Below are 16,041 nucleotides of genomic sequence, written 5' to 3'. Positions count from 1 at the left end.
TTCATCGTCTCGGCTTCAACCTCGCTCATAATCAGCAAGTTCCAGGTCATTACCGCACACTGTGTAATGTTTTTCCTCACATTTCCCCAAAACTTGAAATCTGTGTTCCCTATCCCTTGTATTAATGGAAACAGCTTTAATTGTCTTACCTTATCCAAACCTGATATAATCTTGTACACCTCAATCAGATCTCCCCTCAATCAATTTCCTTTGCTCCAAGGAGAACAATCCCAGCTTCTCCAACCTAACTGGTTGCCAAAATCCCTCAACCCTGGAACCATTCTGGTAAATCTCCTCTAAACCCGTCTCTGAGGGACCCACACATCCTTCCTACAATTTTCATGAAGGTATAACAATTTTCATAATATTTTTTCTGGTTTATTGTAAAGTAGGTTTACTGGGGTAAGTATAGTTAGGTCTGTCTGTGTGTGATTTAATTACATATGGGGTTGCAAGCTTTGACTCATCAAAAGAAGCTAGGTGCTTGACATGCTAATGAGTAAACATGGATGCTGGTTTAACATGCAAGGTGTGAAGGGAATTTGCATTTTTAGATAGAAGAAGGGAGATTTGGATTTCAAAGGGATCTCAGTCTGTTTACAATTAGCCAGATAAGCAAGGCTAAGGAATGTGTTTATTTTCCCCAAAGGTTACTGACAATAAATAGTAGCAAAATGAAGGTTTTTATGTTATGAGGGAGATACAGTTTCAAAGACTTATGAAACAGTAGAATTTCATATTCAGAAGAGAGAAACATATATAAAGGACAATGAGGCTGTGTGTCAGGAAAAGGCATGTGCGATCTAACAGAAGTGTGTGAAATAGCCTTAATGAAGCCTCCAGTATTTGTGCATAAGCCTGCTGTCTACCGAAACTGAAGCTGGAGAAAGCCATTTGGAATTCCACTGACCAGAGTATGTGGTTAACTTGCTGGATCTGTTTAATATCTCAAATCTATTTCTGGACTGTTGCCTTAAAAGGGGGTATAGCTGGGAGTCAGGTTAATTAGGAATTTTAGGAGTTATTATTGTAATAATTTATAGTTCTATGTATGTGCATGAAATCTTTTGTTAATAAATATTTTAATTTAGTTTTTTTTTTATAATCTCTAAAAGTTTTGGTGGACTTATTACTTCTGAATTTAGTGCACGTATCTTGAAATAAATACAAATTGTAAAACCGTTGTGATAGCGTGATCAAGTTTCCCTTGTGGATTTGGTCTGCCTAGCGCACGTCGGCCTGAATTTTCCTGTCGGCGATTTGGGGCGGGCCCCGCTCGCCAATGGGAAAATGACGCGGGATGACGTCGGAAGGAACCCCCGATGTGCTCCCGGTCCCTTTAAATTTTTAGGAAGGCGGGCTGACAGCGAAATCAGCTGTCCGCCCGCCGACCTGTCAATGGCCAATTAAGGCCATTGACAGGCTAATTAAGATAATTAAAGACCTGCCCATCCAAGCTTAAGGTTGGCGGACAGGCCAGGAGGCCCAGCGGGCTTCTGATAATACATGAAACCTCATCCACTGGCGGGATGAGGTTTCATGTCCATTTTTAAAAAGTCTAATAAAGTTTATGTCATTTTCATTAACATGTCCCATCTTGTGTGACATTGTCACATGAGGGGACATGCTAATAATTTTTTAATTTTTCTATTTTTTGACTTTTCTTACCTCTCCCGAATCTCCCTGAGACAGGACTTTGCCTCAGGGAGCAGTGCGCTCTTTCGTGCGCATGCGCAAAAGAGCGCACTTTGACAGATGGGGATTCCCTCTCCCGCCCTGTACAGGAAGCACATAGCACTTCCTGTCAGGCAAGCCGCTGGGCAGGCCTTAATTGGCCCGCCCATTCAAAATGGCGGCGGGCCCTGTTTCGGTGGTGGGGGTCGGCTGTCCACCCGCCACCGAGCTGGTGGGGCCCGCACGCCATCCGAGGGCAAAATTCTGCCCATCATCTGCTGCGGCATAACACAGTGGGGTGACCAGAACTGGGCACACTTTGCCAGGCTTTGATAGAAATGGCCAAGAGGGATAAATGAAAAGCAGTTGTGTCCTGCAGCAACCAACTTGGCAGAGCCCAGTCATTTTGGCAGATCAACTGACTAATCTCAATCAAAGACAGAAAATGTTGGAAAAACTTTTTAAGATTGAAAGAGTGCAGAGAAGATTTACTAGGATGTTGCCAGGTCTTCAGGAGTTGAGTTACAGGGAAAGATTAAACAGGTTAGGACTTTATTCCTTGGAGCGTAGAAGAATGAGGGGAGATCTGATAGAAGTTTACAAAATTATGAGGGGTATAGACAGAGTAAATGTGAGTAGGCTCTTTCCACTTAGATTAGGAGAGATAAACACGAGAGGACATGGCTTTAGGGTGAAAGGGGAAAGGTTTAGGGGGAACATTAAGGGGAACTTCTTCACTCAGAGAGTGGTGAGAGTGTGGAACGAGCTATCACCTGACGTGGTAAATGCGGGCTCACTCTTAAGTTTTAAGAATAAATTGGATAGATACATGGATGGGAGAGGTCTGGAGGGTTATGGACTGGGTGCAGGTCAATGGGACTAGCGGAATAATATTTCGGCGCGGACTAGAAGGGCCGAATGGCCTGTTTTTCTGTGCTGTAGTGTTCTATGGTTCTAACTCAGTGGAGAGAAAAAAAAGTTAACGTTTCGAGTCCGTATGACTGTTCTTCAGAGCTCTGAAGAAGAGTCATATGGACTCGAAATGTTAACTTGTTTTTTTTTCCCTCTCCACAGATGCTGTTAAACCCGCTACGCTTTTCCAGCATTTTCTGTTTTTGTTTCAGATTTCCAGCATCTGCAGTATTTTGCTTTTATTTTGGTTAATCTCAATCCTTCTCTGGGCCTTTCTAGCCCATGTCTAATCCAGGGCTGTGGTAAGTGAGCCAGGTCAACTCTTCCTTGCCTGTTCATTCTCCTTTGTAAGGAGAACAGTCATGGTCACAAAGTAATCTCACTGAATGTTTTCTTGTTAAATACCTTGGGGCAAGGGCAAAGAGCAGGAAAAAGGCAAGATAAATTTAGCAATGGTTAGATTACATCAGGTTTGGATCTTTCAACTCTGTTCATCCAGAAGGAAACAGGAAAGGCCAAGAAAGGTAAGGCATTCCACAATCTCAAGGAGCTAATTTGTAACCAATAATTGTCAAGTTTCTATAGCAACAAATTCAATGTTTTCTTTTTAATGGTTCCATTTTGCATAGCTTGTGGCAAAAATATTTCCTGACGTTGTGTAGCTGGAGGATCTTGAGCGATTACAGATTGCAGATAAATATTAAGCAGCAACAATTTGAGCCAATCAAGGGCAACAAAGATAAAAGCGAAATACGGCAGATGCTGGGGATCTGAAATAAAAACGAAGTGCTGGAAATACTCAGCAGGTCTGGCAGCATCTGTGGAGAGAGAAACAGAGCTAACGTTTCGAGTCCAGATATGACTTTTCTTCAGAAGACATGATTTCTTCTGAAGAAGGTTCACATTTGACTCGAAACGTTAATTATGTCTCTCTCCCATAGATACTGCCAGACCTACTGAGCATTCCTAGCACCCTCGGGTTTTTAAGGTCAACAAAGAAGCTCATTTTAATTGGTTATGTATAAGTAACCTCCATGTGATTATATATTACTGTCCACCACCAGCAATCTTCAACGATAGGTCAATATAGGTTCGGACAGTCAGAATAATATTATGTCAAGAAACCTCAAGCTTTAATATGATGATATGAGTAGAGAGAAGAAGAGGCAAGGTTCCAAATATTAATTGGTGATGTTATCCAGCAACACCGGAAACATTAAAAGTTCAGCACTGAAGAACAATTGGTTAAGCTTACTTTGACTAGACTTCACATGCTTGAATTCACTGGCTGGAAAATACTTCAAGCGGTCAGTGAAGTGGGAACACAAAACAAAATCAAAATTCTGGAGATGGAATACTACCGGAAAGCAGAAATACAAACAGAAAATGCTGGAAATACTCTGGCAGCATCTGTGGAAAGAGAAACAGAGTTAATGTCTCAGGCCTGTGGCTTTTTTCCCTTACGATGAAGGGTCACAAACTTGAAATGAGAGGTGATCTCAATGAAACGTAGAAGAATTTGAAAAAGGGCTTGACACAGAGGTTGTTTCCCCCTGGCTGGGGAATCCAGGATTGGGGGGGAATAAGGGGCTTAGGACTGAGATGAGAAGAAATTTCTTCAATGGATTGTGAAACTTTAAATTCTCTACCCTCGATGCTCCATCATCAAATGTATTTAAGGCTGAGATAGACAGATCTTTGATATTTCAGAAAATCAGAGGAGGCAGGGAGTGGGGCAGGAAAGTGAACATGGAGTTGAGGCAAATAATCAGGTGAGATTGTACTAAATGACAGAGCAGGCTTGAAAGGCCGTATGGTCTACTCCTATTTCTTAAGTTCTCAATGATGGCATGACCAGTTACACTGCCAACGTACAAAGAACGCCAAGCTGTTCAAGTACCACGGGTTCCTGGCACCTGTGGACGCTGACTCCAGTACAGCTCATTAACTTCCGAGAAAAGAAATAGGGAAAAAAAAGAGATGAAAGCTAGGTAAAGTTGGAAATATTGAGATGTAAACATGCATTGTTCAGTTAAGCCCATCTCAGAGAAGACTTGCCGGTTCCAATCCCATCCTTCCCAGCTTGAATGGAGTGTGCCACCATTCTGCCAGCATTGCTTAAATCACACGCTCAATGCTTCTCCGTGAACAGTGTGTTTATAGTTGCACTGCAATAACCATAGTTCATGGAAATGGTCCATTTCTCGCACGACATCAAGTGTAGAACAGAGAAGAAAATCTCTGAGGAGACAAATTTGTCTTCATAAAAACAGTCATTAAATAGAATGCTCAGCTCCCGGAAAGGCTAGCAACATTTTTTTTTTAAAAAAAAGCTTCTCGTTAGTGAAGGGGAAAAAGCACACGAAGTTGTAAAATAAAAGCTTGTTGCTATTCCAATCTTATTTGAAACTAGAAGCTGCCAAATTCTGCATCTTCCACCAGTTCTATCACCGAGATGAGTCCGAGAGAGTAGATATAAATTTCCAACTGCTGTTTAGATTAGGAGCTGAAGGGTTTGGCAAGGTAAATGAGGTTATTAAGTACTTTAGGAGGCCGGGGAGGGGTGGGGGGAGCAACCTGATTTAAACCTATAAGATTCTGAGGGGTCTTGACAGGGTGGGTGTGGAGAGGATGTTTCTATTGTGGAAGAATCTAGAACTGGGGGGGGTCACTGTTTAAAAATAAGGGCTCGCCCACTTATAACTGAGATGAGGCGAATTTTTTTTCACTCAGAGGGTCGAGGGTCTTTGGAACCCTCTTCCTGAAAAGGTGGTGGGTGCAGAGTCTTTGAATATGTTTAAGGCAGAGGTGGATTGATACTTGGGAAGCAAGGGGGTGATGGATATCGGCAGAAGTTGGGATGCAGGTTCCAGGCTATTATTACATCAGCCATGACCTTATTAAATGGCTCGAGGGGCTGAATGACCTACTCCTGCTCCTGATTCGTAAGTTTCTAATATTTTTGAATAGTTATGTTTACAAGTATAAGCTGAAGGTCACCTTTGACTTGACAAAGCTCTGTCTCGCAAAACTGGACTTAAGACTAAACCTGACCGTGGAGACCTATTATATCTCAATAGACATTCAAGTTTTTCTTTCCAAGGTTTCAGGCTGTCGCGCCAAAGTGTTGCTCGAAGATGGAAAATGTTCATTGATAAGAATTCTTACTCCCCCCCCCACAGTGATAACGCTATGGGAGGGAGTAAGAATGGCTGCTTCAAAGGAAAGCCCAGGCTTTTTGAAGGATAGTGAAGCTCTGCCAAAGTTGTGGAGACAATGTAGCAATGGTAGGTGGAACCTGTGTCCCACAACACCGTGGAAGCGGAGACAATGGAAGATTTCAAAAGAAAGTTGGATTGGAGCTTGAGGGAAGTAAAGTTGCAGGGCTCGGGGATACAGCAGGGGAATGGGACTGACTGGATTGCTCTACAGAGAGCTGACCTGGACTCGATGAACTGAATGGCCTCCTCCTTGTGCTGTCATGACTCCATGAAAAGCCACTTAAAAATACAATTTAGTCTTTGAATTAGGGAATACGGGCAAGGTGGTGGCATACCACATACAAATGTCAACTCTTGCCAAAGAATGTCAAATTGGTTCCACATCATTCGCCACATGATGACTTCCAAACTCAAATATTTCATCATGGAGGAACCAAAGCAGAGCAGAAATACCTCCATCAACCCCCACCCCACCCTTAACAGGTCAACTGAGTGGAAACCATTGAAGCTAAGAGTAGGGGTCTAGACCAGTACTTTTTTAGCCTGTTGGAATTTGGCAGGCAAATATCATCGAGTTACTTTTGAAATTTTCTGAAATTATTTGCTGCAGTGTCAGTTTGGTTGAGTTGAAAGCACACTTACCTCAGAGACAGCAGCTTGTGGCAAAGTGTTATATTGTGTAGGTTAATTATTCATTATTTTAATGAAAAAGTGTTTTAAAAAACATATTTTGTGGTTGGTGCAGAGGCTGGCATTGGCACATTTCCAGGATTGAAAATACACTGGCAAATTCCCATGTGAAAGCAAAAATAAAAAATAAATTCAACTCGATCATTAATGGCAGCTTCCAAATGGGGCCAAATGTCCACTTTCCCCCCCTCCCCCCGAATTCTTCAGAGAAAAAGAAAATCACCAAATTGTCTCGGGCATTGCGGAGTGAACCCTTTCCTCCAAGTCCGGGCTGAGATTTGAGTTTCTCAATCTACCTCAAGACAGGCTAAGCCACAAAAATAGAGAATGGGGGTACGAGGACAGGGGCTAAGGGATAAAATCATAGTTTTAGGCAGTAGAGTTATAAATGCCTTCTAAACCCTGCCATTTGATTTTTACCAGCGATCTGCAGTTAAACTGTGAAATCCCTATTTTGGCTTGTTCATGATGCCTTAACAATCCAAACTTGGTTAATGTCAATGCGAGTAAGGAATGCAATGGAACCACAAATGGTGATGCTGAAATTGTACACATGCCATCCAAATGGCTGGAACAGTGTTTTAAAACAAAGATTTACTTTCCCTTTGTTTTGCCAGCAGCATTTTGTCCTTATCCTTCATCGCGAGAGAGCGAGCCAAAGAGCGAGAGCGTGAGAGCAGCAGAGAGAGAGAGAGATCGCCACTCAATGGACTAAAAGCACTTTGGTACTGTTAGAAATTTCCCCTGCAAAACACCCCAAATTATAATAAAAACAGAAAATGCTGGAAAAACTCAACAGGTCTGGCAGCAACTGTGGAGAGAGAAACAGAGTTAACGTTTCGAGTCAGCTTGGGTCTTCTTCAGAGCTCTGAAAAAAAAAAGTCATCCGGACTCGAAAAGTTAACTTTGTTTCTCTCTCCACAGATGCTGTCAGACCTGCTGAGTTTTTCCAGCTGTTTCAGTTTTTATTTCAGATTTCCAGCATCCGCAGTATTTTGTTTTATCCCAAGTTATAACATTGAATTACTGAAAATGATAATATTGAGTTAATATCATGTCAAGGGTTATGGCATTAAAAACTATTTTTTATGCAATTCAAGGCATTAAGTTGGTGATTGCCCCAATTGGACAATCACTAGTGGAGTGACGTTAGCCCTGAAAAGTAGACACAGTAAAAAGCAAAGAGCTTCATGTGGCTTTGTGCGATTATTTTAATGAAAAGGTTTTATTAAAAAAAAACATATTTTGTTGCACTCAGGGGTCAGTGCAGAGGTTGGCATTGACATATCTAGGATTGAAAATTCAATGGTAAATTCCCATGTGAAAGCAAAAAAATAAAAAAATCCAACTCCATCATTGGCGGCAGCTTTCAAATGGGGTCAATTGCCCACATTTTCCCCAACTTCTACAGAAAAAAAAAATCACCAAATTATCTCAGGCATTGCAGAGTGAATCCCTTCCATCAAGTTAGAAAGTGCATCCCACACAGAGAGGGTGACACTATGAAGTGAAGTTGCTGTTTATTTGAACTTTACCTTAACCAGTCTGTAAGTCAATGAACTCCTCAGTTTCTTGGAAGGGTTGCTTGATGGGAAGCAGACCAGTTCTGTGTTGCTCTGGATTCAGAAGTCAAGTCAGGAGACTTTACATGTAGAAACTTAAAATGGGTTAGCTTGCTGTTGACCAGCTGCAGACACAGTGGAAGGTGGCACTGATTTTTAGAAAGCATGCAAACCGATAGCACTAAGTGGTGGCACTTTAAGCCTCAGTGTCCTCTCTTCAATTTTCTTCCCTCTTCACCTGAAGCTACTATGGTTCCATTTGATAGCGTATACAAGCATTTATTCTTCACGCGCAAGCCTAGGGTTTGAATATTGATCAGCTATTTGAACGTGAATCGATAGATAGGAGATTGGCTTATTGAAAAATCATCATGGTGGAGCTGCTGAATTGTAATGACAATGCAACAATAAAACAAAAATAATCATAATCTATAACATATTTGTAGACAATTAAGATGGAAAATGAAAATAAAATAATAAAAGAATTGCACAATTATGAACATTTCAGTATACAAATAATTACAAAATGCAGGTCTCCTTAATTTACAGAATAAAAATGAAAGGTCTACCGCACTCTGTTTTATATGAAAATCTGTAGATCATATGTGGTCAGGTTGCGTTCATGGTGAATGGCACCGTATAGAATGGCGCTATATAGAACTTCATCTGGTTCTCTCACACTTATTTTCATGCGATGAGCACCGAATAGCAATCAGGAGTGTGAAATACCTCCTGAGTCAAAAGTAGCATTCCAAATAACTGCGGCACCTTAACTGTTGCCCACAGTGAGAGTAGCCAACTTGACCCAATTCTAAGGTAAAATCTGGAACATGCTGGTCTGTGTGGCTACCTCAGTTGGCTTTGGAGGAGCCCGGGTGTAAGTTTTGAAAGACAAAGCAATACGGCCTCATCGCCGATGCAGAAATTCCATTATCTACCCTGAGGTTCCATATTTCTCATCAGTGAGTGGAAGCAGCAGCGTGTACAATGCTGCCAAAAAAAACCCCATAGTCTCATACTGGTTGTGAAACAAAGTTTTCAACATTCAAAAGGCAGGCTTGCATTGCAAATCACAGTTAATAAACAGTAAATTTTTTTTTAAATGGTTTGACATTTGAAAGCGGCACGCCAGTTGGAATTCTTATTTATATGGTGTTAAATGAAAAATATCCTGCACAATCCAGACATTGCCCTTTCCAAAGGTGTTTAGAATGAGTTTCTGATGTGGCTTTCCATTTCATTTAACCACCAGTTAATTAAAAGTCCCGACTGACTGCAATTTACCATTCTGCGGAGACAATTCACCATTCTGCGGAGATGGACGTTCATGGTGATAGTAAACAGACAGCAGCCTAAAAAGCTTGTTAAGTAGATCTTTGAAATACACTCAGCTGAAGGCTCCAAGAACCTTTACCTAATTAGGCTTTCTTTGGCTTGAACTTTAAAGGACATTATGAAGTCCCAAAGGAATGAGACGGAAATAAATGGCGCGAGATAGGAGGGTGCAAATACTTTATAGTTTATACACTAGTAAGCTGAATACAGAATCTTTTGCTATTTTGCTAAAATAAGGCAATGTCTGAGCCATATAGCATTTAAACAATATTTGCTTATCCTTCAATTTAACCTGCTACCAAACTACTAAGTGTTAGCCTGGCCAGCTGGTAGCATTCTTGACTCGACTCAGAAGATGGTAGGTTCAAACCTCACTTCAGAACAACAGCACAATCCAGGCTGACGCTTAAGTGCCTTACTGAGGGACTGCTACATTGTCCAAACGCCATTATTCAAGAGGAATGTTAACCCGAGCTCCTGTCTGCCTTTCAGGTTAACGTAGAAAATCCCATGCAACCATCTGAAAAGGAGGAGGACAGTTCTCAAGACACTACTTATCCCTCTGAAACTGGGTTTCCCACCTAGCTCATTTGGTGCTCATGGGATCTTGCAGTGCACAAATTAGCCACTGCGACGGCCTAGATGTCCTGAGGACATGAAAGCTGCCGCATAAGGGCAGAAAGAGGCTACGGTTCAATGTTGCTTCCAAATAACAGCTCCTGCAACAGGGAACCACTCTCGGTCGGTGAGCCGGTATTTTCCCGAACGCTAGTTTATGACCTCCAGTCCTAGTGTACAGCTTGAATTCATGGCCGAGGCGAAAACTCTAGCCAAGCAGCGTTAACACACCTTCAGGGGAGAATCAGCCAAGAAAAAAACTTTGGAGGAAAGTCTGTTTCGTTCTTTTAGCTCCTTTAACACTTTAGCTATTGTATATTCATACTGAAGCTTTTGGATCAACTTCTCAAAATGCTCCAATAGTCCAATAGAACATAAATAATGTTAGCTGCCTGGTATCCAGACTGTTTGTGTTTTGTTGAATTGTTTCATTCCCCTTAATTCTGGCAGATGAAGGACAAACTCCTAAACATTCAGAACTGTTAATCTGTAGTTGGTTAAAGGGAGGTACAAAAAAGGATTCCCAAGACAGCTATATAACTCTCCCATCCCCTTTTCAGGGTAAACATCCATTCATCACTTGGCACCTCCCCACGATGGGCAAAGCTGAAATTTAAACAAGGAAACTACACTCAAGCCTGTTACGTAACTTCATGACACAAAGTTCGAATCGCAATGTGCTCAAGTCATTATTCTATTGGTTTTCTATTCTGTAAATAAATCTCTTGTTCAATACCCACAAAGTCACACATCTGTAAGGCATAGAGGGGGTGATGATAGAAGCACTCTGGGGTCATCAGCGTGCACGTTATTTTAAACAAGAAAATACTGCTCAACAACACTAATTGGTATTACTACATACTTTACTTATTTTGTATATTAAGCTCCATTAGTGTCCCACCTCTAATATCTCCCAGTCTCTTCTTAAAATGTCAACTGTTACCATGGCCAAAGGGCACCCTCCAGTACCTCACCCATAGGTTCACAATCCTCAAGCGTAACCCTAGAAAGTGTGTTAAAACTATCCGACTGCAACAGGGTGTCACAGCTGAGTCCAGTCCCTGCATTCACTGGACACCCACACACGTACACTTTGTAGCAGGGTCACTGGATAAAAGATCACAGTAGAACATTGGCAAAGACCCCTCTCCCAAATAAAACCAAACCATAAAACCCCATTCACTGCCCCATCTGAAATCAGCTAACTCAATACATACTGTGGGTCTGACCTAGGGCACCATATGGTATCTTTCCCCACCCGAGATCCTCCTGATTACAGCTTTCTGGTGAGCTCTCCTTTTTAAAAAATAATGACATGATATTTGGATCAAGTCCCCCATCACACCATGTGTTTTAAAAGCCCAGATTTGGAGGGTCGGCATGAAATGTTTATTAATTTCGTCAGCTCTGACAGTACAGCTGTCTCTTATTACTGCACATGGAGCGTCAGTCCAGATTCTGTTGAAGTCGCTGAAGTGAGGTTTGAACTCTCAATGTTCTGACCTAGAAGCAAGAGTAATCACCGAGCCAAGGCTGACACCTTATTGGTGTATGAATTGATATTGGTGTCCCCCTACAACTTCTACATTTTTCTCCTCTCTTGTCCTTTGGATGAGAAATTGGGCGGGATTTTCTCACCCCACCCCCACCCCCCATCGCCGGGATTGTCCAGTCCCACCAAAAGTCAACGTACTTTTAGCTGGGCTGCCGAATCTCCAATGGCAGGCCCCACCCCGATGGGGTCAGAAAATCGCGGACATTAAATCGATGTTTCATCTGCCACCTCAGGTGGATGGGAAGGATCCCATTGTACTACTGGAAGAACAGGCGAGCTCTCCCAGGGTCCTGGCCGATATTTATCTCTCCAACAAATATTAATAAAGTACAGATAATCTGATCATTAATTTCTTTGTTCCTTGTGGGACCTTGCTGTGCATAAAATGGTTGCTGCATTTACCTACATTACAATAACTACACTTCCAAGATACTTAGTTAACTGTATTGAAACACCATCATGATGTCTTTCCGTTTGGCCAGCGTTTGGCGAGTTTCTTTTACTATCGTTTGACAAATTCAGACGTCCAAATTTCCCAAGAAGGTCATGTGGAGGAGTGGGTGGTCCCTGCCTCTGAGGCAGGAGCTCTAGGTTCAAGTTCCACTCCAGGACTTGATGGCCAAGGAAGATGCTAAAACAGGTTGAATATCAAGCTGCAAATCCTGCCAACACACTCCAATGGCAGGCAGTAGGAGCAAGAGGGATTCCTGGTTAGCCACATGTTGGAAAGAAATTGGGAGTCTCTATCATCACTGTTCATAGCTCTAGGCTACGACATGCATGTAAAAGTACATTGCCACAGCAACTTGGACTCCTTGGAGGTGGGGGGCGGGGTGGGGGCACGGCAGTTGGCCGAATGGCTGGTGTGGATCAGGTGGGTGCCAACAGCATGTTCCAGCTGGGGTGGATTCGAGACCTGCCCCCTTGCTAGCCTGTGCAGAGAGTCGGGCAGGACGTGGGGGTGGTCAGTGAAGAGAAAACATGAGATTAAATATCCCCAATAATGTGGAATATATATAAAGCTTTAAAACTAAAATGCAGCCAGGGGTTACTTTTGAACCAAGAGACAAACACACAAACTCATACTATTATAATTTCAACAATTAGGATATCAAGAATTTCTCTCATTGCCACACCTCTATAATAAATGGGCAGGGTTTCTCTTCTACAGTATAAAAGCAAAATACTGCAGATGCTGGAAATCTGAAATAGAAACAGAAAATGCTGGAAAAACTCAGCAGATCTGGCTGCATCTGTGGAGAGAGAAACGGAATTAACGTTTCAAGTCCGTATGACTCTTCTTCAGAGCTAAAAAGTAGAAATGTGATGGATTTTATTCTGTTTAAGGGGGGGTGGAGCAGGTGAAGCTGGATAGAAGGTCAGTGATAGGTGGGGGCTAAAGAGAGATTGACAAAGATGCCATGGACACAAGACAAAGGAAGTGTTAATGGTGATGGTAAGGGCTATAGGCGGTGCTGATAGTGGCCTAAAGGTAAGAGAGTAGACTATGTGAATAGTAGAACAAGGGTCAGCACTCTGTGAAAGATGAACAATGAACGAATGGCCTTGTTGGGGGTGGGGTGGGGGTAGGGGGCAGTGGTTGGGGAAAAAGGGATAAAAAAGGGGGATAACACAATGAATAAAAATAAAAATAAAGTAAATTTTAAAAAATGAATTTTAAAAAAGATTTAAAAAGGGATGAGGAGAGAGTTCATGGTCTGAAGTTGTTGAACTCGATGTTAAGTCTGCAAAGCTGTAAAGTGCCTAATCGGAAGATGAGGTGCTGTTCCTCCAGTTTGCGCTGGGCTTCACTGGAACATCGCAGCAAGCCAAGGGCGGACATGTGGGCATGAGAGCAGGGTGGTGTGTTGAAATGGCAAGCGACAGGGAGGTCTGGGTCATGCTTGCGGACAGACCAAAGGTGTTCTGCAAAGCGGTCACCCAGTCTGCGTTTGGTCTCTCCAATGTAGAGGAAACCGCATTGGGAGCAGCGAATGCAGTAGACTAAATTGAATGAGGTGCAACTGAGGCGCTGCCTCATCTGAATGGAGTGTTTGTGCCCTTGGACAGTGAGGAGGGAGGAGGTAAAGGGGCAGGCGTTGCACCTTCTGCGATTGCATGGGAAAGTGCCGTGGGAGGGAGATGACATGTTGGGGTAATAGGGGAGAGGCAGGGTGTCCCGGAGGGAATGGTCCCTATGGAATGCTGACAGAGCGGTGTGAGAGGAAGATATGTTTGTTGGTGGCATCATGCTGGAGTTGGCAGAAATTGCGCAGGATGATCCTTTGAATCCAGAGGCTGGAGGAGTGAAAAGTGAGGACAAGAGAGACCCTATCATGGTTCTGGGAGGGAGAGGAAGGTGTGAGGGCAGAAGTGCGGAAAATGGATCGGACACGGTTGAGGGCCCTGTCAACCACAGTAGGGGGAAATCTTGGTTAAGGAAAAAGGAAGAATTGTCAGAAGCGTCGTTTTGGAAAGTGGCATCATCTGAACAGATGCAACAGAGGCAAAGCAACTTAGAGAATGGGATGGAATCCATTACAGGAAGCGGGGTGTGAGGAGCTATAGTCGAGGTAGCTGTGGGAGTCGGTGGGCTTGTAATGAATATTGGTGGACAGTCTATCACCAGAAATTGAGACAGAGAGGTCAAGGAAGGGAAGGGAAGTGTCAGAGATGGACCATGTGAAGATGATAGAGGGGTAGAAATTGGAAGCAAAATTGGAATCTTACCAGGTCCAGACGAGAGCATGAAGCAGCACCGATACAGTCATCGATGTACCGAAAAATAGAGTTGTGGGAGGGGACCTGATTGGGACTGGAACAAGGAATGTTCCACATACCCCATAAAGAGACAGGCATAACTGGGGCCCATGCAGGTACCCATAGCCATCTCTTCTATTTGGAGGAAGTGAGACAAATTTAAGAAGAAATCGTTCAGTGAGAGAACAAGATCAGCCAAATGGAGGAGAGTGGTGGTGGATGGGAATTGTTCAGGCCTCTGTTCAAGGAAGAAGCGGAGAGCCCTCAGACCATCCTGGTGGAGTATGGGGTGTAGAGGGATTGGACGTCCATAGTGATGAGGAGGCAGTTAATAAGTAGAACCATGTCAGGCAGCAATGTCTTGTTCAGTCTATTTTCCACTATGATTTATGTAGGATCACTATTCAAACTTTATGACATGTTACATTTCATTCCTTGCAACACATTTTGCTGCAATATCCTTCAGCCCACTCCCCACTGTTACTGTTGAATTAACTTGAATATCAACATCATTAACAGCTTATTTTCCTTAGGCTTTGCTCTCCTTACCTTCAAAACTGCCATCACCCATTCCTCAAAAAATCTGCACTCAATCCTTCTGTCCTTTCCAACTGTGCCATACGCAATCTTTTTTTTCCCCCTTTTCAAGGTCCCTCAGATGTGTTGTTGCCAGTTCTATGTTCACTTCTCTCCAAATCCCTTCCTCAAAACTTTACAGTCTGGTTTCCAGCCAACCCGCATCATCAAGGCCACCACAGTCAAAGTCATGATTCTCAGGCCAAATTAACCCCCCCACCCCTTCTTTTCTCCTAGAAGCCTCTGTGGCATTCGACCACTCCCTCCTCCCCTGATATCCCTACATTCTGTGGTCCACCTCAGAGTGACCATCTACTTGGTCCCACTTCTGCTTGTCCCAGCAGCTCTAATGCATCTCTATTCATTTTGTACACACTTGTTCTCATCCCTTCCCCTCCCTTCCAGAAACCACAATAGGACGCCCCTGGTCCTTAGACCTTCCATCCCATTGGCTTCCGGATTCAACAGATCATCCTCCAATTCCACCATCTTCATCGTGGTGCCACCACCAAATACATCTTTCCCTCCCCTCATCAGCATTTTGAAAGGGACGTCTGCAATATCCTGGTCGAACGCCTCAGTCACCCTCACCAACACCTCTCCTTCCTATGACGCCCTATGCAAGCGCAGGACATGCAACACCTGTCCTTTTACCTCCTCCCTTCTCATCATCCAAGGCCCCAAACACTCCTTCCAGGCGAAACAGCAATTTACTTGTACTTCTTCCAATTTAGAATACTGTATTCACTGATCACGATGTGATCTCTACAATGCTACTATATTACTCCCCAAATCCTAGAGCCCCGATCCTGCATATCAGCCTGCGTGTGGCACCTTATCAAATGCTTTTTGGAAATGCAAATATACTACTAGATCTACTGGCTCCCCTTCATCAAGAATAAAGCCATATCATAACATTGGAAATCTGGAAAATACTCACAGGGCAGGATTTTGAGTTCAGCATGAGGGCGCAGTCGACGGGCCCAGGAGTGGCCTGGACACGTGCCGCCGCCGCCCGCCATTGGCCCCCAACCGACCAATTAACGGCCAGCCAGCTTGAAAGGCGCGCTGAAACGCTCAGCGCTGCCGGGGCGGCGGGAGGAGGACGAGCGCTGAAGTCAGCGCAGGCGCTGGAGAC

General features: G+C 43.4%; 1 protein-coding gene across 4 annotated transcripts in view; it reads right to left on the bottom strand.

The window, feature by feature from the left end:
- The window catches only part of pcsk7 (proprotein convertase subtilisin/kexin type 7), a 222,319-nt gene that overhangs the window by 119,061 nt on the left and 87,217 nt on the right, over positions 1–16,041 (bottom strand). For 3 of the 4 annotated variants that reach the window (XM_078532565.1, XM_078532583.1, XM_078532574.1), the window contains one exon: positions 8,033–8,113. The exons of the other annotated variant lie outside the window; for it this stretch is intronic. In XM_078532565.1, coding sequence (XP_078388691.1) covers positions 8,033–8,113 — 81 coding nt within the window. The remainder of the gene's footprint in view (positions 1–8,032; positions 8,114–16,041) is intronic. 4 annotated transcript variants of the gene reach the window in all.

The sequence above is a fragment of the Cetorhinus maximus genome, chromosome 2, assembly GCF_964194155.1.
Source record: "Cetorhinus maximus chromosome 2, sCetMax3.hap1.1, whole genome shotgun sequence".
NCBI lineage: Eukaryota > Metazoa > Chordata > Chondrichthyes > Lamniformes > Cetorhinidae > Cetorhinus > Cetorhinus maximus.
The sequence above is the reverse complement of the archived record's forward strand: the minus strand, read 5'-3'. Positions and strand labels throughout refer to the sequence as shown.